Here is a 24,183-nt window from a genome sequence, read left to right on the forward strand (position 1 = left end):
CTTACGATGTTGTCTTTGTTGATTGAGATATGATGTGTAAACATTTACTAGTGACAGTACATTAGTATTTGGAAAGTAAAAGTACTGTGAGTTGGACTGAAGATATCAGTTTCTTACATATGTAGTACAGTTCATTTTCAGACAGAGGTTATTAGTAGCTGCAACAAGGATTTCTTCCTTTAACCATTGAGTTCACTTTTTCCTGATGAATGTAATACAGACATTCTGATTATTCCAGTGTATAATTTAGACCCATGTCATCCCACCAGGCAAAAGAAATCAGGGAAGGACTCCAGAAGATAATGCTCATGGTGAGGCTAACCTGAAGCAACCACTTGACTTTCTTAGGACTGCATTGATTCACACCTAAGCTCTGCTCCTGACACTGCCAAAATGACCCTACTCCATTGCCAAAATTCCACAATCCCTAGGCTTTCTGCAGTCAGATACCCTTGACAGGCTGGCTGTATTTTTCATTTAAACTGATCAAATCCAAACCAAGGCGAGATCTGTTTGTAGGAGAGATCTGTTGTTGGACACAGGGCCTTCCCAGTTTCATATGAGGTGTAACTTCTATGGAATGTCTGCAAGGGGTGAACAAAGCCAGAACGAGGATGAATTGGACACATGTGGTCTTTTCCTTTGGCACCTCAAAATACAAGTTTCCTTAAAATAGAGTTTTGCTCTTCTCAGAGAGAGTCTCTTGTTGATGGACAGTGCTGAAAGCATGAGAATGGAGAATACCTCTGAAGTATGGCAGGGTGAGAACTGCGTGTAATCCCATCAACTCACCTTTATACTCAACTTTCACAGGAAGGAAACTCTAGAATATGAGATCGAAGAGAATTGCTGTGCCTTCTGATCCTGAGACCTTGTTAAAACCAGGCCTCCAGTCTGGATGAGCTGAGGAATAATGTGCGGCAGCTGTGCAGTCTAGATGTAGCACAGGGAACCAAGAGTCTCTGACAAAGAAAGGTGCTTGGAAAGGCACATTAGTCCAATCAATACCACATGGTGACCTTGTGAGGACTGGAGTCCTTGGGGTCCCTTTTCAGAGTTAGACTTGGACCAAATCTAGCAGCTGGATTTTGTTTGCTCTAGAGGGTTGCCGTGGTTAAGTTAGCTGTACTGTTGCTTGTCTGTATTGAATAGGAAAAGACCAGGCCTGGAATTCTCAATATCTCTATGTTATTGTACTCAGAAGACACATTCTGATGATTTTTCTGGGGATTCCTGGCAGGAGCAGTATGCAACTTAATCCTTACCTCAGGCTCTGCTGAACTAGATTAGCTCATGCATTACTATGGTTAGGGCTAGAGAGGTGCAGATGAGAGTTATCTCAAGTCTGTGGGCCAGGGGTATATCAAGCAAGGAGCAAAGGACTTCTGCTTCTCATGTGTGAGTGTTACCTGGTTTGCTTTAAGACCTGCCAGCAAGCTCTCTTGCTTCCTGTTTTAGTGTGGCACTCTGCTCTGTCAGGAGATGTTGACCTGAGAGGTATGGTTATGTTTATCTTCATTACTGTGGGCTCTAATCGTGCAATACCTGGAAGCTGTGAATTTGTTGCTGGGTAGTGACACAGTCTATGGTTAATGAGATTTATTAAAAAGTGATCTTAACTGATTGGAATAAGCAATATTTGCCCAGTCCAAGAGTTTCATGACTCTTTGTAGGGTTCTTACCCTTTCAGTTTCTGTGCAAAAGGGATCTGTGGGATATTTTAATGTTTTTTGAAAACTTCATTTTTATTTAATTATTATGCTTAAGTTACAGCTTTTTAAAGAATTTGTAGGCACATATTGTCCCATGTACAGTATGAAATAAATTGTAATTTTTTGGCTTTGTATTTTTAGGTTAAAGAACCGAGTTTTAAGTAGTCTACTTTGAAGATGATAACTAAAAATTGATCTATGAGTTGGTAAATGCTGTTTGTTCTGTTGGTAGCTAACATACATCTACTTCTCTCCTCTCCTGCAACAGCTGAGGTTTTGCTGCTGGAATAAATTATTTTAAGGTGATTAGCATTAGATCCTTCTTTAGAAAATGAATACCACAGCTTTTTAACTAGCAAATTTTATCAACATCTTTAACAAATCACCAGTGAGGTGCAGTAGCCATTGTCAGTAATCATTTCTTTGCTGGACTTGGAAATAGTCATAGTTGCTGAGACTCTATTACTTAAAAAACTAAGGCCTCTCTCAACAGTACAAACATATGTTTAGGTCCTTTGAGGAATTTAAGCTGTTTTTGGAAAGGAGTTGGGGGCACAGTTGGGGTTCTGTCCATCTCCCTGTTCAAGAGTTGATCATGTTTAAGTACAGCATGGAACTTTGGGTACTGTTTTCAGCTGGTTTTGATTGTGCTCTGATTTATTCATTTTACTGTACTAAGACTTACTGGTTTAGTTACCAGGTAATGGTATAAATTTAATGGTGAGGTGCTGCACAGAATGAACTGCATAGCTCTGCCAGGTAGGTTTTAGGTTTGTCCAGTTTGTCCAACTGTCTGTGTGTCAGCTGTGTGAGACTGGAGATGCTGGGGGGTGTTGGGCAGAGATTTCAAGCCAAACACCTTCCTGGCTAAGGGACGAGGCTGCTACAACCACAGGATGCTGAAGTGTTGTTGGTACTGACATGAAGAGGAAGTGGCAGCAGTACCTGCTAAGACAGAAGAAAGGTGGTAACAGCCCAGAGTTATGAACAGGAAGGATGTCCAGCTGGATCACTCCATGGGACATTACTCCTTAAGAGATTTTCAGCTGCAAAAGGTTGGCAACTAGTGACTTAGATTACATTTGAATGGAGAGACTTAAAAAATTACTCTCAATTTAGCACTCTGGATCCATCAAAATTTCACTGGCTAACACCACAGGATTTGATTATAACAATTATTTTAACTGTTGAAAAAATTAGGAAATACCTATTAGCAGTTCCTCCTTTTTTGCAGTGTGTGTGTACCATCCACTCTATTGATTGCAGAGAAGAACAAATAATTTTCTCTATTATATGAGTGGCTGCGACAGTGACTCCTTAGAAAATGTATTTTGGAGGTATCGTCAACATATGTGAAAATACGTTCCCATACCATAAACTGATTTACTTTTCACTTAGGTAGTCAGCACTGATATGATAAGTTCCTTGTTCTTCAGGTCTCTTGGTTCAAGCTACTCTGCTTCCTGTAAATGTGAACTGAACACGTCAGCCTTTATAAACATCATGTGTGCTCTGTTCCTCACAAACAACTGTAGCTGTTAGTAATTGTTCATTACAAAGTAACTTCCACTAATGTTAAGAAGCATGGAAGTAATTTGGGGAGAAACATACTTTGTTCTTTTGTGCTTGTATGATGAGACTCTGCCTTAAGGATAAGCTTAAGTCAACTGTGGAACCATGAGCAGTATTCACATAGTAGGTTTAAAATGAGCAGAACAACCAAACCAATTATGTCTTTGCCAGGTTTTAAATACTTGAATGTAGTTTTAAATTTTTTAAAATATTGTATTTATTAGATTTTTACACTGTGTTTCCTACTTTAAAAATATCTCAATTCTTCATTAACTAAAACATTGTTTTCTGTTGTTAAATCATAGGGTTTTGTAATGAATACAATAATAGCTTATATGACTTACTCAGAAAAAATAGGCAGACAGAGATAAAATTTCTTAGTGCCTGATCCTTACCTGAATTATTGAGTTTGCTGAATCCTCTAGTCCAGAAAGGATAATGTTGCATTCTCTCTTTCTCTATCATTCTGCCAAGTTTTTGTTTATTTTTTTTTTAATTGGGGAAATGCTGTTCTAGCCAGATACTGTGGTTCTCCTATGCTTTGAAATAATTTCTAGAGTATTTCACAACTTTGTTGTATTTTGAGAGCGTGCGTTTTCTTTTGTATTGGACAACAATTTAGCAGCATAGGTACCTGAAGAGTTGAGTTGTAGTGACTGATTAGTTCCCTTTTGTGCAATAGGAAAAAAAAAATGCTACACTTACTTTGGTACGTAGACTTTGGTTTGGTTGGTTCTGGCTTCTTTGAGCAGCTGAGGTGCTCTTATTTCCTACCACCTGTACTGAATCTCTGCTCATTGCACAAACGGACAGCTGCTGTTTCATTTCTCACAGCAGTGGCACTTACTTCTATTAGCATTCCTCCTTCTAGAGACAGATCTTCTTGAAATGGGTCCCATTATTTGTGTGAGTCACAAGGCCACCCGGATAGCAGTGCAAGAGAGCATTTTCCATAGCAACTCCTTCTTAGGCTCATTGTCACGATTCTTTCCAGATGTGCTGTTGATTCAGGTAATGTTCAAAATGCTGCTTAGAAACATCTTATTTTTCTGTTGTCTTGGATTCCAGAACTCATCCAAGGTTGCTCTAAGACTGTACATATGCATTTTTTTAAATGCTTCCTTAGTCTGAAACAAATTTTGAAACAAGTTAACCCACCAAAGAAGATCAATGAGCAAACTTCTTCACGCAAAGTTGAATCATATGACAGTTCTCATGCTTCTGGCAATGCTTGTGAAAAGCTCCATTAGCAGGGAAGTCATATAATTAAATAACATCATGTGGTATCCTATCTCCTTCTTTCCCAATCTTTTAAGATACTAATTAGAGAAATATTTGTGTGCTGCTGCCTAATTTCCTCTCTCCTTCCATATAAAATATCTTGTGCCTACTCTGGGCTTTCATTGTCTTTACTGATACTTCTCTATTTTACAGTTATTAATTTCATATGCTGTATTTTTGATGTGAAGTATTTTATTAAAAATGAAGTGGGTTTTTTTTCCACTGAGATAAAATGATGGTGGTGGGGTTTGAATAAAATTCTCTGATAAAATGGCCTTAGACACTTAGGTTTTTAGACATCCCACACCTAAAGGAATGGTGACCTGCTACTTTGAGAAGAAATATCTTCTTTAATCAGATGCTTAACTACTTTTTGTGATATAATGAAATTGTGAGAAATAGTATGTTTATTTTGTACCTTATGAACTAGGTAAGTTTTACAAAAACAAATAAAAATAGTGAATTGTAAGAGTTTGTAGGATTTCCTGTGTCTATAAAATCAAACTATGTAACTTTTAACACATATTCACAGTGTAGCAATAAGTAATGGATGTCATCATGTTAATAATGGTAATGATGTTTCTGACTTCTTGGATCTAAATTAAAATAGATAAAGTATTAAAACTGTCAACCTGTTTGGGGTATGTGTGGGGTGTGTGCTTCTTTGTTCACAGCTCTAAGGAGTTTCTTAGTTTAACATACAGAATTGTACTCTGACATATATTTGTGGCTAGTGGAAATTATGTGACACTGATTTTCACTGGTCTGACACCCTACTTAGTAAGTGAACATTTAAAGTGTGCCCTCAGATCAGTTGTTGAATATGAATTACACACTGCCAAGAAGAGTGCATTTTGTTAATCATAAGTATTCAGGCAGTTTTATTTATGAAAATTACCTTCTAATATACTGTACAGATCATGGCATACATTCTAATACATATTCGTACTGATTTCTATATTTTATTTCAAAATGAAGTCTTTGTGATGTATTTTCAAGTTCAGTTGATCTACATTGGATTTATGAGCTTTGTTATACATGTTGTTCAAAGGGCAGCTCTTTGTAGCGTTATGGAAATTAGAGGGAGGACATTAAGTTACTTCTTTCAAAATCAGATCAATCTTTTTCTTATATTTCCAGTGGAAAGAGAGGAAATAGATTTTTCTGTATTTTTATTTGTGTTGATATTTTGTTGATCAGCATTTATTAAAAGTTAAAAGAAAGCCCCACTCATTCTTCATCATAACCATCTACTTTGTAACAAATAGTTTTTTGGAATATATTGTCAACTCAAAATGAAGGACAGATAACAATTAACAAAAACTAATAAATGAAAAGGTGTTTTTTTTTTTGATATTCTGTTTCTGCATCTCAGTTTTATATGTCTTTGACTCAATTATTTTGAATTCCCTGTAAATTCATTAAAGCAGGAGTAACTCTTAATAGTAACTTTTTTTCCAAGCTTAAACCTTTCTTTGGCAGTTCAAAAACATTACCAAGAACTATATTCTAAAGATCAAACCATTCCTCCTGCAAAGCACTTTTATCTTTGTCTTCTATAAACACAAAAAGCGGTGTTGAAGGATGAGGGGGCTGACAATGACAGATTACCTATAGTTTTGTTTTCCTGTTTAACTTAGGTGGACCCTGTGCAGTGCCATGTTGTGCCGTAACACAATCCCATGCATTCCCAGATCCCATTGTTCTTCTTCCCAGCAGTTCCCATTTCAGCACCATTTTGGGCTGTCGCATTTTAACCAAGTACGGGTGTCATTCCTGTGGAGAATCAGAGTGTACAGTGGAAGTCAGTTCTAGTAAAAACTGAAAAACCCGGGAATAATTGTCATTGTCTGAAGCTTGTTGCACCTCCTCATGTGTGAGCAGTGCTGCCTGTGTGAATGAAATGAGAATGCAGTGGTCACTGAAGCGTGATCTATGAAACTGTGATGTAATTGCTTTCACAGTGTCTTTTCTGAGGGATCTGTTTTACTTACATGTCATTTTTAGAACATAAATTATCAAGACATCAGAAGTGCAATGTTATAGGGCTTGAAAAAGTTCCAAGAATTTAAAGGGCAGTTGAGTGCCTACTTCTTGCTTGAAAATTAGCCCCAAAAGTTGGGTGTGAAGTTTCTTCTTTGCCTTTTAAAGTCTGGATTATTTTTGTTTGCTTAATAAGAGACCTCTATACACATAGCAAATTGATATTAAGTAGGAAAAAAGGGAATAATTTGCAAGACAATACAGTTACTGGGAGATGTAAGAGTGTGGTTATGGGAGTGATGAACTGTGGCAGGTAAACTGGATGAAAAGGATAAATTGGTAAGGAAACTGCTTTTTCAAGAAACTATTACATGATTATTCAGAATCAGGTCTTCTCCTTATTTCCATTTACTCTGAAATTTCACATTAGGGACAGATGCATCTTCCTGTTTCTCCCTGATTGTAGCCTAATGAAGATATACATGTAATTCAGATGTAATACAGAGACTATTTGTTTGTCTAACATAGTGTAAGCATTGACATTTCATCCTCACACCTGTTTCCAGCAGAAGACTTGATCAGATGGCAAATTCAAGATTTGATACTCAGATAATATGAGGAAAAGTGCCTGATGGGTCCAAGTGGTGGACTGGGGTGTGTAAGGGCAGGCACCCCCTCTTTGTGTCCCACACTTAATGGGGCAGTCCCCTCTACTTCTTGGTGAGTTTGGGCTGTGGAGCATCAGTAGTTCTCTGTGTTTGCTCTTAAGAGAACCAGGACAACCCCAATTTCATACTGTTTTTTCTCTGGAAGTACTTCAAAAGGGTTTGTTCTTTGAATACAGTGTGAAATAAATGTTCATTCGAAAGAAATAAGCTATAAATATCCTTTGGATATTTGGAGAGATAAATTTTCGGTCAAGCTCAGACATACAATTTTAGGATAATCTTTGAAAATCAACAGTGACTGAATTTAAATGTCTGTGTCACAGTTCTAGCTTAGACTTACAACTCTGTTGTTGAATATACAGATTTAAATTTCATGTGTATGATCACTATGCCTTGCTTTTAAAGAAAAGACCTTAAAATACCAATAATATTCTGAAGTTTATTTTCTAAGATGCATGCACATCCATAATGGATTAACAGCATGTTTTAACAAACCATTTATTTGCTTTAGGAGTGACAGAGAGAAGCTGTTTCAAACAGGATCTCTCATCACCGTCTATCTCTAGTCACCTCCTACTGAACTTAAGGTTGAATACTGGGGGTCATGAGGGAAAGAAAACAATAATTAAAGGGAAAAAGTTGATTGAGCTGTTTTTTTTCTCCTTCAGTATGATTAGCATGTAAGAAGCTGGCTGAGTACTCTACTGTATATCATTAGTTCAAACATTTCTGACTTGATTTAACTTTAATAGTGACTTTTTAAGTTGCATTTCTGTATTTTGTGGAGAACAGTTAAGTAGTAAAGGCAGTAAAAGTTCTTGTTAGAAGGTCTTGTTTCTACAAATCTTAATCTTGGAATTCTGTTAGATTACAATGGGACTGTTTCTAAGAAATCACTCCACCTCCCAGAAAGTTGTCATGAGTTCTTTTATTAAAGCTCAAAAAATTATTCTTAGACTAACAGAGGTGGGGAGTAAGGCAGGAGTGTTTACAGAGCTCACTTCTAAATTGACTGTGATAAGTGGCAATGCAATGTATTATGATTAGAGGTTTCTGGGAGACTCTTTAAGAAGGTTAACTGTGAGGCAGCTCTCAAAAGAAAGCATTTATCTTAGTGGTCATCCTGCAGTGTTTTATACTACTGAGATTTTTTTGTGGGTGGTTGGAACCATTTTTTTGTGTTTTATTAGCTGTATCTTGAATACCTCCTACAAGCTGAATGACAGCTTAGGGTTATTAAATCTGTTCTTAGTACATTTTTTTATCCTTAGTTAATCTTGACTAAATATATGCTAGTGAGCAACCCTTTTTTCTCAGTTGTTGCCCATATTTGTTAAAGAAATTATTCCATTTGACATTTGTTTAGGCTGAAGTTTGATAAAATACTGTATACAATATACTTTTTCAGTTTGGCATTCAACAGAGACTTTCATGGATTTATTTCTTCTTGCATTATCTTATCTTCCCTTCTAGTATGCTAAGACTTCCTTTTCATATTAAGTAATTTTTTTCACTCTAGGACAGATGCTTTCACAAATGCATACTCTGTGTCTGTATTGCTAGAGATCCATAAGATTGCATTTTTCAGGTGTTAGGTAATGTTTCTAATTGAGTTGCTTTGATATCATCTGCTTTCTCTAATCCTATGTATGGTACTTTTCTTTCATTCAGATTGTTCCTTAGTGCTACTTCCAGTGACTTTACTAAAACATTTATTTTATTTTTGTTTGTTTGTCTGGAAGCTAAGTCTATTGTGAGATTAATATTTGATCAATCCTCCAAGGAAAGGCATGCCTGTATTTAACTATAACTGAGGAATGGCCTATACAGTGTAAAGTCATTCTTATGTGCAAGTGTTACAATGGAATTTTTCACAGGAAACTGTGCTGTTCTTTCTTACTAGAGATGTAGAAACTTAAATGTAAAAAGTCTTCCAGTCACAGGAAGGTTAGCAAGCATATGGTGAAAGCAGATGAAGCAGACATTAACTCCAAGGACCACTGTCTTAAATGAGACACAGAGTAAATCATCTTTAAAACATCGAATCATGGGGTTGCTGGTAAAGTTGTATCTTACAGTGAGATCAGCTGTACCCAGGTCATTTCTAAGAGATATCTGCCTAAATTGTTCAAAAAGGCTTCCACTTTCAGTGGCCATCTTTCCTCAGCCTCTAGTATTCAATTACTATTGATACTTAGCCTGCCATTATCATTACACCTTGGCTCGATGTTAGAAGGAAAAACAGCACAGCTTGCTTCTGCAACTTATGGATATTATTTCTTCTCTGTGCCATGAATATAGAAAAAAAAGTTCTATTTCAATTTGACATAGCATTTTATGTTCTCTTTATCCTGTTGCCACTCACAGACTATTTATTGTAGTTTTCCCCTCTTATCAGTCATTTCTCTAACTGCTTTTTTCCACATTTTTCTTGGAGTGCTGGATTCATTATTTCAGTTAAGATCCTTCATGTAGATCAAAAGACTAACTTCTGCTTTGCAATCTATTTTTGTTTATACTTCTCAATGTGATATTTGCCTTATTCTCAAATCTTCGTTTGCAAAGCCTAACCATGATGATGACAACGTATCCTTAATATAGAGTTTCTCCTTAGTTTTCTAGATGTCTTTGGTTTGTGAAGACATTTTTATTCCTCTCTTCATGGCACTTGAAAATCCTCCCATTCTCAAGCCTCATTGAAATGTAATAAGTAGATTTTCTAGTCCATCATTCATGTAGTTAATGAAAACATTACACAGACTGGAATCCTGAATGGTTTTGCATAGAGTACAGCTTGTGTAAATAAATTAATTCCTGGCCATTAGGTAGGGAGTGTTTCTTTTGTCTATTATTTTGTATTTTAGTCTGAAGAGACATTAAGTTTAGTAAAATATTTGTGCACATTTTCTTGGTACTTCTTACTGGAAGCATTAGGACCTTAAGCCCAGCTCTCAGCTGTGACTGTTCCATTCACTGTCTCCACGTTAAGGAGACTTGCATGAGGTAGTAGGTTGCTGTGGAGTAGAATGTAGTCAGTCTTTGCCAGGGAGAAGTTTAATTTCATCAGTTTTGCTTTTTCAGGGAAAAGTTCTCCCTCTCCTCTTTGGAAAGAGCAACATATTACAGTGGAGGATATATAAGCTGAGAATCCTAGGAATGACTTTATGTAGTTCAGAGGAAAATGTACAGAATAATTAACAATGTGGAGAAAATGCTGTTAGGTTTAATTATGTATTTTTTAATCTGAGAGTTTACTTAATTTTACCCTATACAGTTGAGGTGATTTTTTTTTTGTGTGTTAAAAGTACAACACTGTTATTTGTATAACAGATTAGTTTGCCAAAAAAAGAGAGGAAAAACTACTAATAGCAAAAGGGATTACTCTTTATAAATATTACTGTTAAAGAATGTCATTTAATCCACTGCTCTAATAAATTATTTTAAAATGTATTTTATTGCCATAATTTATTAAACAATAAGGAGACATTTTGGCTGCAAATAGTGATAACATCTCTATAGAACTGTATTTGGATAGTAATTTTTTTTCCTGACACAGTAGATAATTAGGAATTATAAATTATGCTTACACTCTTAGGCATGTTAGCTTGAGAGTATGTTGGACTGTGTGTTGTTCTTGGTGCCACTTCAGGTCTTGATTTTCAAAAATTCTTGCACTGAGTTTCAGAATGATGAGTTTCATTTTCTAGCAGCAAAGTGGAAGTGTATTACCCACCTGAGAGATTCAGAGGAAAAACTTGCCACCAGTTTACATTTTTGAATGAAGTTTACATCATGTTTGTAAGTGAGAAAATCATTGTCAGCTGCTTTGCTGGCATCTTAACCATATTGCTAGTGGCCAGATAATGCCATTTCAAATGTTTCTTGCAAAGATGGTGATGTTCATTTTATAACAGGGTCACTGGATAGCTAAAATAAATTGCTTCTGTTCATGGTTTTGTTCTTCCATAGGAAACTTGAAGTGTGATGACAGGGTAGCATGGCAATGTGGGTAAGGTGTAGAGTAAACTTGTGTGCAATATGCAATATCTGGGATATGATAATCTAGAGATCCCGGTCTGTCCTGAGAGACAGTTTCATAAACGCTTGGATCCCTTCACTAATGATGCTTTACTAGCATGGGCAGGGGATTTTCCAACTTCTGTGTTCCAGGGACTTAGTGGAGGCTGGATGCCAGCCCATGCAGAAGTAAAGGACAACATTTCAGTTTCTTTAGGTGCTCTGTCACAACATCTTTGTCTCGCACTCTGAAAAATGTTAATAAGAACTGTTGGGTTTCTCTGTCTTCCGTCTGTACAGAAGTAGTTTAATAAAGATGTAAGCAACCAACAAGTCCTGCTTTGCTGAACTCCTGTTAACCCAGATGCCTGGTTAAACGCCACTGGATTATATATTTGAGGTTATTACTGTTCAGATTATCCGTGCTAATAGACACAGCTAATGTGCCGACATACCCCAGGAGTGTGTCTGTGCAGACAGGTGCAAGCTTGCTCTGCCCGCACTCTGCTGGCTGTGTGTGAGCCAGTTCCAGTCTGGAAGCCATCAGCACATTGTGTGGCACTGTGCCCAAGCTAAAACACCTTGTCTCTTAGATAAATGAGGCTTTGCAGCTTCTGAGCTGAAGCTGGCTCGTGTTTGGGTGGCTTCAAGAGTGCTGGCAGTGTGAGTTTGCACTGATGTATTCATCATTCGACCTGCTCTTCAGTAGAAATCCCCGTCCTTGCACTTTTGCACAGTTGTCTCTCAACATGCACAGGTTTAAGGCCTCTCAGCTACTACTCAAATTAATTATAAAGATAAGAATTAAAAATATATTGGCAATAATTTTGTGGGGGCCAGTTCAAACCCATGTGCGCTGTGGGTTTGATTCAAATCTTAGAGCGTCTCAGTGGAGCACTTGTGGTGTCATATGGCAGCAGCTATTTCACATGACTATGAACCATTATTTCCTGAAAGTGTTTGATATGAGTCATTATTTCCTGGAATTAAGTGTTTAGGTACATATTTTCCCAAGATAGGAAAATCCCCCATCAGCTGAGAAGGTGCTTGCTTGACTCTGCAGAATTTTGTGGGTTTGGGGCTGCAGAATCCAGAGTGCAGATTTCTCAAAGCGTGTTGACCGGCTCTCCTGTCCCATGGAATATTTCACCTCATCTGCTACTTTCAAGTAGGGATAGAGAGTGTTGCACAGTTGAGCAGTTGTGACCACAGGAATGTGTGATTATTTTGGCTGGCAAGTCAAAAAATATGGATGCAAGTGAATACTATTATCAGATGCTGAAATGATACCGGAAAATTCAGTAGTTCTGACTCTTCTTATTCACTAGTCAGGTTTGTGTTTTTACTGCCAATATTTGAGGCAGAGGAGAAGCAAACCTCAGAGGAGAAGTAAAACTTCAGAATAACTTCATAGAGTTTTCAACTTAATTTAAACCTTTAATTCTATTTTTGGCTTTTTACAGCTCTAATATGTGTTACTCATAATTAAAGAACTATATATCACTAAAACCCTCACAGATGGCAAGTATTTACTGTGAAATTTGCTATTAGAGAGCAGACATTATATTGGGTCTGGCTGACATGGAGTTCTTACATAGCTCAAGTGAATCTAAATATATTCTAAAACCTTGGAATTTCTGACATGCAGATTTCTTTACCTGTGTTCATTGTGAGTGATTTGAGTTTGTGATGACTATATCAATGTTTACCTTCAAATATTAAATAAGTATGTGTTATGATTCTTTATCTCTGCGACGATTATTATGGTATAAATAGATTTATTTATATTTTGCTGTTTATGCATTTTACAGCAATGATTACCATTATTTAAAGGTTAGTATTTAATCCTATTAGTGTTAATTACAGACAGGGCAAGTCTTTTCGCTACATATCCTGAAAACCAGAGGAATGTTATCAAACCTATTTTTTAATAATGTCCAAAATAATAACAAAATTGTTGCCTGATGCAAGTTAAAAGTAGGGAAATGTTTCTTGATGCAAGACCACTGGAACAGTGTCAACACTTCTGACTAACCTTTCTCAGTAATTTTAATACAGAGTGATATCAGAAGACTGTAGGGGAGCCAACCTAACTTTATTTGATTTGGAAGAACATATTTTATATACGTGCAATATGCTGTTTCTGTTTCTTTGGCTTTAAAGTAGCAGATACCTGTTGTTTCTGCCAGAGAACTGAGGTTAGCACATGTGACACCTGTGAGGCTGGTGAGGCCCTGGCACAGGTTGCCCAGAGCAGCTGTGGTTGCCCCATCCCCAGAAGCGTTCAAGGCCAGGTTGGATGGGGCTCTGAGCAACCTGGTCTAGTAGAAGGTGCCCTGGTATTTTTTTTTTTTAATGTTTAATACTGGTTATTTAAAATAATTGATGCCTATAATTTAAATTAAGATTGTTGGAGTCTTATGACATTCTCTTTTAAACATCATTTCACTGTGATTAGAACGAAGAGGACAGAATAATGAATGAGACTATTAGAGTGTATGAATAAAATTCAACTGTTTATCTAAAATTGATCCATGTCGCATAACTTGGGGCAAAATAAATGGGTTGTTTTTCTTTGACTCCATCAGAAATATTGTCCTATAAATATTTACATTAATACATTAGGAACTTTGAAATAAAAGTGAAATAGCTTTCTTGACATTTTTGCTGGCAAGCAAAGGACTCTGAGAATTCCAAACTTTTAGCTCACCTTGACTGTATGAAGTTCATGAGCCATATTCTTACATTTATTAGCAGTGGGAGCCTAAGGTTAATTTATGATTCATTTATCCATGTTTATTTTTTAATGATTGATCTTATATAGTTCTGGAAAAAGGCATAGGCCATAACAAATTCTGTTCTAAAAGCTATTTGATGCCTAAAGGTATTATATGCTTTTTCTTGGCTGATAAGCCATAGTCTGTCATTAAATGCGTTGCAGAAGGTGAATACATTTCTTTTATTTATGAAAGTAAGGGACAGATTATGGCCTTGCCAACATGAGCACTTTGGAGCATAAGAGACTGCAAGATCTGTGCTTCCAACTGCATGTTGTAAAAATTGCCCCTGTCATGTGTCCTCACAAACTATTTATGGTGTGCCCCTGGTAGTGCCTGTGTAATCCTCCTTCTGAATGCTGTAAGAGTCTGTTTGCTTTGTGAAGATTGAGGGGTCAAGATTGCAAAAGAAAAGATTTCTCGTGAACAAATAGATCAAGAAACTTATTTTCTATATGTTCTATTTTACTTCTAGAAATATACTTCTGTGGTGACACGATGAAAAATAATAAATCCATAGGAAAACATTTAAATAAATATGAGGAAGATGTCCAGATATTTCTGCACTGAGTTTTCTAGGGGTACAAAATTAACAGGGTATTATAAACATTTGTTCTATCTGTTCTATTTGTTTTTATGATTTGTATAAATCACAGAATATTTCTATAAGATACCCCAGAATTTGGGAAAGTGAGTGGAAAAAAAGTAAATATCAAAGATTTTTAAAAGCAAGAATTTCCACAGAAATATTGTTAGATATATTGTAGTAAAATGGACTGAGATGAATGTTTTATGAAGTGAGTAATGGAAAAATCTATAAAGAGAACTTTTTTGGCTAATCTGTTTATTTCATGATTTTGTTAGACTTGACAAAGTCTGCTATTAGAATGTTCAGAAGGTAGTTGATTGTTCTCCTAGAGATTGAAAGAAATGTCACATAGTGAGATGTAGTATATGTTTTGTTTTAATGAGAATGTAACAACTTTAATTTTATTTTATTTTATCAGACAGGAAGCTTTGCTTGCTGCAATTAGTGAAAAAGATGCAAATATTGCCTTGCTTGAGCTGTCTGCTTCAAAGAAAAAGAAGACTCAAGATGAAGTAATGGCTCTTAAACGAGAGAAGGACAGATTAGTACATCAGTTAAAACAGCAGGTGGGCAGACATTAATTTTCCTACTTTCATGGCAACAGAAAATTGGCATTATTTTCATTTGTACCATTTTATTCTGACCCCATGTTGGAAGTGTTCAAGCCAGGTCTGACATATGACAGCAGTTATAAAAGGTAGGAAGCGTTCAATGTAAGTTTTTATTGCTTTCCTGTAGTTGCTAACTATTCAGCTGCATGTTTACTTGGCTCATATTATATGCAGCCAATACATTTTCTGTTTTACCTCATATTGTTTCCAACCTTCTTAATTGTGTGAGAGAGAAGAACAGATGCTCTTTGCACAAAGCAAGATCTGTCTGTTCTGTTGACTCTTTTTAACCTCCTTCTGTTCAGTTATTTGCTTATCTCTTGTGAAATAATTGCATTTTCAGAAGGTTTCAGGCTTTCTGAGAGGTTATCTGGAAATCATGATTATCCTTAAAATAAATTCTCAAATGGCTAAAAATCACCCTGTCTTCAACACCATAAGTTATTTGAGGTTTGAATAAAAAACACACAGTTAAAAAACCTCTAGAAATAGGTATCATGGCAAGCAAATTTATGTTCTGCTTTATTAATGAGGAAAATAACCATGCTAGACACAGTACACTTGTACCAAACACAGTGCACAGGTTTCTCCTCTGCCTAGTTAAAATGTTTAAAACTGTGCATAATGTGCAGTCAATGTTCAGACAACCTGGAGACTGAAGATCTGTGTGTGTCATGTATGTTGTTAGACACCTTTCCTCTTTCAGAATAGGTGAAAAGGATGAGAAAGTTTGTGGTTTTTTTCAGACCATGTCTGCAGGTGTTGTATGTCATGTTTTCCTTTGTGGGGCATTACAGAATTCTGTGATTGTTGCTTGAGGAGGAGGAGAATACAATCAGCAAAATTATTGAGGTCTCCTTAGTCTGTCACAGTAACCACCCTGCTGTCAGGCATTGTGCCACCCTACAAATGCTGTGTTAATAATGGTTGGGACATGTTGCCCAGGCAATGTTATGATTCTTTATCCTGAATCACGCATCACATGCTGTAGAACTCCATGCACTCAGTAACAGAAAGCTAAGGAAAACCCTTGCTGCTGTGCTAAATTCCCAACAGCTCTGACCTCATGTGTCTAATCATTACAGCTTTTTCCCACAGGTCTAAAAAAATAGGAAACAGCCCCTGAGCATGAACTTATCATCCAATCCTGATGCTGACTTCAGCTGAGATATTCCAGCTAGGTACCCGTGTTCCAACCGTCATGCAGTCACGTCTCAGGTCAGTCAGCTGACCAGGAGACGTTTCACCCAAAATTTGTATGCTAAATAGACAGATGTGCTTCACACTTTTTAACACTTCATCCCTTTGTGCTGCACCAGAGCAGGGGAGGTTATGCTCCAAATAATATTAGGGATTTTTGATTGGGTTTGGTTTGGAAAGGAAAAGGCAGTTACTTTCTTTGTTAGATATCTTCTTTTTTCACCTTCATCTCATGTTACTGAAGAGTAAATGAATACACCACTTTACCATGTTGATGGATATTACCTGTCATGGATATTTTTAAAATGTTTATCAGAGACTTGGGCAACCGTTTTGTTGTTATTTTTGGGTTTGTTTGGTTTTGTACCTTTAAGGTACTTTTGAAGAGTGTTCAAAACATTCATAACTTTCTTCAGACAGAGTTAAGGAACAGCAGCAGAAGATTGCTGTGGAGGCATTGTTTTGGATAACTTTAGTTAGAATTGTAACCAAATACTTCAAATACCTCCATTATTTATAGTGATAAAGATCTTCAGTAAAGCTATTTAACTAGATTAAATTGATGCCAAAATAATCTCCCTGTTATCTCAGACACCACAAAAAAAGAGACACCAGGAACAGGAATGTGGTTTAACTAGGTCACCACTTTATTACACTTACGAATTATCTGATAATAGAGGTTGTAGACATCACTCATACTTCTTTAATCCCTTTGGGAAGAACCACTGTCAACCCCAAAGCTTTTACATGTGCATCCAACACAAAGGCTTGTTAGTGCAATTCTTCCTTGCTATGATTGTGCTCTGCCAGGGGGGAAGTGACAGATTCCACACTGCGTGATATATCCACCCAGTTCCTCAGTTTCTTTGAGATGTGCTGACTCTCAATCTACTTCTAATTCACTAGAATTCAGTGAATGATCAGTTGTAGTATCAATTTATTTTTTTTCCACAGCTGTTACACTGCTGGAAGGGAGAAGAAAAGAAAGACCTATTTCTCCATCCTAATGTCATCATCAAAGGAGAAATATTTATAAATATTAGAAGATGACTCACTAGATAATTGTAAACATTAGACCCTTAAATCCATCCCTGTTTTATACCGTAGTTTCTTCAGATAATCTTGTTGTATTTTCCTTATTATGCTGCAGAGTTCATGTGGAGATGCTGCATGGAGAGGTTTTGATTGGATCTGCTCTCTTTATCTCTTCCATGTTTCCCAAGAACACCTTCTTTTTCAAAGATTGGTCGTTTCAGTAAAGAAGGAATAATTTGAAGTTAACCTTCAGTGAGGATGAGCCGTGCCATTTGAAACAGAACATATTACTTCAATCATGTTTATTTTGTGATTTTTATAAACAAGTGTATTATCATATATCTGTCAGTTTGATTGCTTTTTTGTTTTTGTTTGCAGCTTGAGGAGTCTCTATCTCAGAAACTCTTAGAGTCACTGTTTCTGCTGCTACCTCTTTTTCAGTGGCATCCTAGACTTTGTTGATAAACTTCAGTTCCATATTTTTTGCAATTTCAAGTGTTTCTCTACTATGCATCATTGCAATAGGAAATACCTACAGAAGCACATTATATACCAAGACTAGGATGCTGTTTTGCTACTGTTATTGAAATGGTGGCTTCAGTGTCCAAGGTAGGATTGCTGTAGCTTGCAAAGTCCCCTGCTGATACGAAAAAGTACAAAGGAATTTCCCTGAGAGCTACAAAGGCTGTTACTTGAGAGAGAGAAGGACAGGTATGTATGTGAATTTATCAGAATCCAAGACTTCTGATTGTATACATGAAACACCCAGGAATATCCTCTTTGAGGACTAAGAAGAGAAGTCACTGTCTTCCCCTGGAAAATACTGTTGATGAAAGTATATTTCCTAGAATCAGATTGTTTTTTTCCCTATGAGAAACGTGAATACTTTTCCTTGGTATTCTGTTCTGTTAAACTCAGTGAAGTAACCCAAAGTTTTGAGGTTACTCAGAGAATTTTACTGTTCTTGGATTAAGGCCAGGAAGATTCTATCTCTGCACTGTGATGTATCACAGACTCATCTGAGATCGAATGGCCCAATGCACGTAGAGCTGCTTCTGCCACAGACTTGCATTGTGGAAAACTCCTCTGGACCATCATAGTCCACTCTGTATTTCAACTGGGAGCTCCTTGGCTGTCCAAAAGCTTCCTCAGGGTTGCTTCAGCAGTATGTTAGCATTGTGCCACAGGCCATGAGCATGAAAAATTCCATGAAAGGAAGAAAAGTACCAAGAGCTTTTCCATATCTAGGAGTAACAGGCTATTTTCTAAACAGACCCCATTATGGCAAAGATAAAACAAATACAGTGTTTTATGCAATATAATTGTATATACAAATTCAGGCCAAAATTCAATACAAATTCAATACAAATTCATGCCTGCTTAGGCATGAATATTCATCTTAGCATATCCATGACATAAACTTGAGGCTATTTTGTCTTTTATTTTTCATGTGGGTTGTCTTGCAACAGTGCAATGAGTTATTACTCAGTTTGGAGGCCAAGTATTTGCTTCCCAGGGGTGTACCCCACCCCCTCTGGCCTTGGGCCCCCCAGCTCAAAAATACACATTTATCCTGTTCTTTTTAATTAATCAAAAATTGTTTTTTTGGTCATAAAATGTCAGTGCTTTTCACGTTGACAAATGTACTGATTTCCATTGCTCAGCAGTGCCTGCAGACTGACAAAAGGCAGCCTAATATAATCTAAACTGAAATAGAATTAAATCAGAAATAATGTGTTCAAAAAAGAAAGTTAAAAAAAAGTTTCAATCGCAAATTTCATGCCTTTTTTTTTTTTTTTTTAAATATTGAATGCCCTTATACAATTTTTCTGCTTTAATTTTCTGGCCTTTGGGAATATCAGACACATTGTAAACTACTATCAGGATATTGATTTCGAAGTAATTAGTTATCATTTTTCACACTGCAAAAGAAAATAGAGGCATCTTAGAGGAATGAAATATAGTGCCTTTGTAAGTAAATACAAACTTCTAGGATTTATTTTAAATAAAGCTATAGATAGACATATATTTAAAGCTTAAAATGTTATTTTAGGTGAATGAATTGAGCCATATTTTTATGGATTGTGACTGTGTGAGTTTAAGTAAAACTTCTTTTATTTCCAAACTGGAAGAAGATAATTGTTTTTATCTCAAGTACTGGCTTACTTTTGCAGGTTTCTCACATTATATTTTGATAACCTAGGAAAATTATTTCTACCACAGTGAGTCCAACTGTAACATTAGTAGTAATAATACTGACCTCAGTGTTGCAAACACATTGCCATAAGAAACAAACATATTTAATTGTAATGATTTAAATACAATTTAGCAGCTAAAATCTGTCAGATAAATATTTATTGTTTAGTGCTTTAAATAAATGGCAAACATAATAATGCACTCCCAGAAAAGCAATCACTGGAATTGCTTTGATTCATACAGCAAATGAGAGCCATAGAGCTTTGTAGTAGGCTTTTAAAAAGCTTTCAGAAATATAGCATTAAACAAAATCACCATGTGGGCTTGGCTGAGTGATTACATAATATGTATAATCACCCTGGCCAAGATTCCTTTTGAGAATTCTGAGACAGCTATTTTTAGAGAAATTTGTATAGTGATGCAATCCTTCATGAAATAATTAGCTTAAAGCCCATATTTAGAACATCTCAAGAGATTTTGGTAAGAGCAGAAGACACTGCTATGTTACTGATTCATTCTGAACTTGGATACTGCGAGAAAATTCTCCAGTTGTCTCTTTTCACTTTTAGGGTATAGAGCCAAAAATGTAAGTGGAGTTGGCCAAAGTGCAAGGTCTTCTAACTCCTTGAGAGCATTTTATTTTTTCTTCTCAAAACATGAAATTAGAAACCTTTCCAGTGTTTTCAGGACTGCAGGTGTACAGAATACTCTGGCCAGAGGCAAAGCTGGTGTTTGGCAGTCTTCTCCAGTCTGTTAGTTCACTGCTCTATATTTCATCACATGAGCATATTGCTAGTGAAACAAAAAGGGTGAGAAACAATCCAGGAATTTAAAAAATGTGTGTAAGCAGTTTCTCAGCAAACTAACAACTCACAATATTTTCTCCTGCCTGCAATAGGCAGAACTATTTCTTACTAGTTACCATGTAAATATTTTAAAGAACTCTTTCAGCAGCAAAGGAATAAAATAGAATTGAAGGCAAAATGTTGCATTACATATACTGTTCTAGCTAGGTACATCAGAAATAGTGCTACTGTGATATTATGGTGCTGATATCAAACATTCAAGAATAACAAAATACCCCACGTTGTATTTTCCCTGATAGATTAATTCAGCTGTATTGCACTGTGTATTTTATGATATTGAAACTGTTTATATTACTGTGTGAGAAAAAGAATATGATAAGATGTTGTTGTGATTGTGATTATTCTGGCAGCCCAAAACATTGTTCTGCAACGCTGTGAATTAATTAATTGCATTTAAGCTCTCTATATGTTTAACAAGCGTGGGAACAAAAAAGTCTTGCAGTGCTTTCTTATGGTGTCTGTAGACAATATCATCTGTAGCATTTGGGATCAGTAGCACTGTCCTGCTATTGGGTTGGTTCCTAATCATTATTGTTTAAGTTTCTATTGCTGTTAAACCAAGTTAATCTTTCTGATTGCCTTGAATTTTACAGATGGCAATATTATAGGAACACATTGTTATTGTTGTTGTTAGTATTTGCACATATCTACTTCAGAAAGATTTATTGTAGAGTTGAATTTAAGTATTACTGTTCAGCCAATAGAATCCATGGTATGAGGCCATTCACATGGGTACTTCAGACTTGATTGACCACTGTGCTGATTTTTCTCCTCTTCTGTTTATACTGTTATCACTCATAATACTGGTCTTGCTCAAGCTTTAAGTAACTTTGTACAAAAGAGTAATCTGAAACCCTGAAGTTTTAGCTTTATTTTTGTTATGCTACGCAGGCAGGTTCTTTATTTTGGACAGGTCAGAATAGATGTTTCAATAACTTAATATATTGAACTTTCATATGGGTTTCAAAATTTTCTACTTCTGTAATGGTGGATAAAAATTCTACAATCTATGATAAAAAAGAAATTAGTTTTAAGTAAAGTGTCTCTATAAAGCATTATCAAGATGATGATGGGGTGTTATCTCCATTTCAATCTTTATTTCAATATACCTTCCATGTGTTGAAATTTATGTTCTATTTATCAATTTTTATTGCATGCAATGGAAGAAATGTAGTAATTTCAACTTAAGTTATATATTTTGTATATGATACAAATGAGAGACCCGGGCTTGGTATTGAAATTGCAAAAATTACAGCTGAAATGAACTATTCAGACATTAAAGATGCTGAATAACAACCAGTGCTGCTAACCAGAGATTTGCAGTTTCAAAGGTCTTATTTAGCTGCTGAAGTTTCTGATTCATGTCTGGTTTAAAATAATTATTATGGGGAAGTATCTTTTTAATGAGCTGTTTCCTGTTGTAAAAGGAAAAAAAAAAGAGAGAACCTTACTTCTTCCATTGCTGTCTGCATTTAGTAGGAACTGGCCTGAGATGTCCTCAGGCAGCTACTGTTTCAGAGCTTTAATTATGCTTTTTAACCCACTTTTTTGTGTCTATGTTCTTACATTCTTCTGTGTAATTACCAAGTTTAGTAGTAGGACTGAGACAAATACCTTTAGCATGACTTTAGCTGTACATTATTGAGTATGCTGTATTATTACAGATATTTCCTGTGCTTCAAGCCATACTTTTAGTTCACAGAACTTTGAAAGACTCGAAAAACACAAACTCTAAATGCAGAAAACGCAGCTAAAAAGTCATGGACCGTGTTCAAATCAACACAAGTTTGTTTAATCACAAGTGTCAGGAAAGTTGAAATTTGGCCTTAGTGCTTTAGATAAGTGTCTGCTTGGTGCTTGGAACTGCTGCCTGTGTCCGTCTGCCAAGTGTCCAATATCCCAGCTGGTGTGTTTGTGAGACTGTTGTCCCTCAGCTGGTGGAGAGGGAGACTTACTGTGAACTTAAACTTCTGACAGGGCAAGTCAGATTTTGTAAGCTTGCAAAGCAGCAGGTGTAATGGTTGTTCATATCAGTTAGACAGTGTTCTAATTAAAAAAATTGAAATATCTGTAAAGCTTCTGTGCTCATGTTCAGCACTAAATTATCAGATCCAAGTCTTGGAAAAGATTTATGTTGGAAACTGCTTTGCACTGCTGCACAAGAGTCAGTGTCTAATTTGACAAGCAATTGATTTTTGTTTCACCTGCGAGGAATGTTGCATTTAATGAAAATTTGGAAACTGCTCAGTACCACTTCTGAATCCCTATTCTCTGTCCTGTGAGAGCAGAGAGAGGCTGAAGGTCAAGTGTTGTGGTTACATCCATGTTTGAGATGATAAGAATTGCAAGATTTTAATGTAAAAACATCATGTGAATGAAGTTTAGTATATAACTAAATATATATGTGAAAAAGACAAAATTATATACTTTCTTAGGATAAAACCTTTACTGTGTTCCTTATATCATGTGGAACAGTCTTATAAATTATGTGGTAAAAAATAAAAAGAGTTAAATGCCAAGTAGCTAAACTTTTCTCCAGTAAGTTATCATGCACACTTCCAGCCTGCATGCATCTTGTCTCTCACACTTTCCAAGACAAGTCATACAGTATAACAGGAAAATAAAAACATGCTTATTAGCCCATTTGAAATTTTAGCAGGGAAAAATTTGTGTTCTTCAATGGAGGCAGGAAACAAAGCAGCAAACCCCATATTAAAATGTAGTTAAGAGCAAGAATATAAGAACAGATTACATTACAGGGATGTTATAAAAAGAGAAAACATAATTAAGACACTCAGTAAAACATAACTCTACCCCTTAGTGATGCATTTCAACACCCATACGGTTATGATTATGATAGCTATTTAGCATTTGGAGTTCCTGCTTTGTTAACATACTGTAACCTTTTAGTTACTGATGAGTGCTTACAAACTTAAAATCTTCATTATTTCTTTTTTTTTTTCTATTGGAATTTTCTTGGTGTCTAAAACCTCACTGCGTAAGGCAACAAAAAACCTGAAATGAATACTATTGTATGTTTCTAAACACTGAAGACAAAAGTATGATTTATTTTGGAAATAATTAGTTGTTATTATCATGCTCTTAAAAGAGTAATTAGGATAAATTCTAGAATACTCTGAAGTATACTGAAGTTCACTTCTTCATTGCAGCTCTAATATTGGCAAAAGATCCTTCAGAGCAATAACTGATAAACAGATCTTTTGGCTGGTGGGAAAATGACACTTCTGTCAAAACCATACTTGGTGGATATGTTTTAACAATTTGTCTCAAGAAGGTGCTCCCATTAAAAAGAGAGCAGTCTCAATGTTTGGCTTTTTGACAATAATAGCCTTAGAATATTCCTTTATGCTTCAGCTTGATAGTTAGTGAACCAGAGCCCCCAAATCCCTAAGTATATCAAGAAGTTTAAAAAAAGTTTAAAATGAAACTTTGTGAAGGAATCTCCCTTAAATCTGTTTTCTAGGTAGCAAATTAATCTCACTATTTGGGTTATTATTAAATCACTTATGCAGGGTATCTCTATAAACTTGAGATGCAGCAGGAGAAATTATAAGAAATTCTTCCCTTGTCTTCAGATGGTAACAGTTTTCAAAGAATGTGTAAAAATATTGTTCTAACATAAAAACTGATTTTGTTTGTAGAGAGCTGGCTTAAT

At 36.0% G+C, this 24,183-nt stretch overlaps 1 protein-coding gene across 9 annotated transcripts in view; it reads left to right on the top strand.

The window, feature by feature from the left end:
- Positions 1-24,183, top strand: part of ERC2 (ELKS/RAB6-interacting/CAST family member 2) — a 413,891-nt gene that overhangs the window by 263,133 nt on the left and 126,575 nt on the right. For all 9 annotated transcript variants that reach the window (XR_007628669.1, XR_007628670.1, XR_007628674.1 and 6 more), the window contains one exon: positions 15,018-15,165. Coding sequence is in view for 1 of the 9 variants with exons in the window: in XM_050312867.1 (XP_050168824.1) it covers positions 15,018-15,165 (148 nt within the window). In the remaining 8 variants the exon portion in view is untranslated. The remainder of the gene's footprint in view (positions 1-15,017; positions 15,166-24,183) is intronic.

This window comes from Myiozetetes cayanensis, unplaced genomic scaffold, assembly GCF_022539395.1.
Source record: "Myiozetetes cayanensis isolate MyiCay16 unplaced genomic scaffold, myiCay2020 scf18, whole genome shotgun sequence".
NCBI classification, from domain to species: Eukaryota; Metazoa; Chordata; class Aves; order Passeriformes; family Tyrannidae; genus Myiozetetes; species Myiozetetes cayanensis.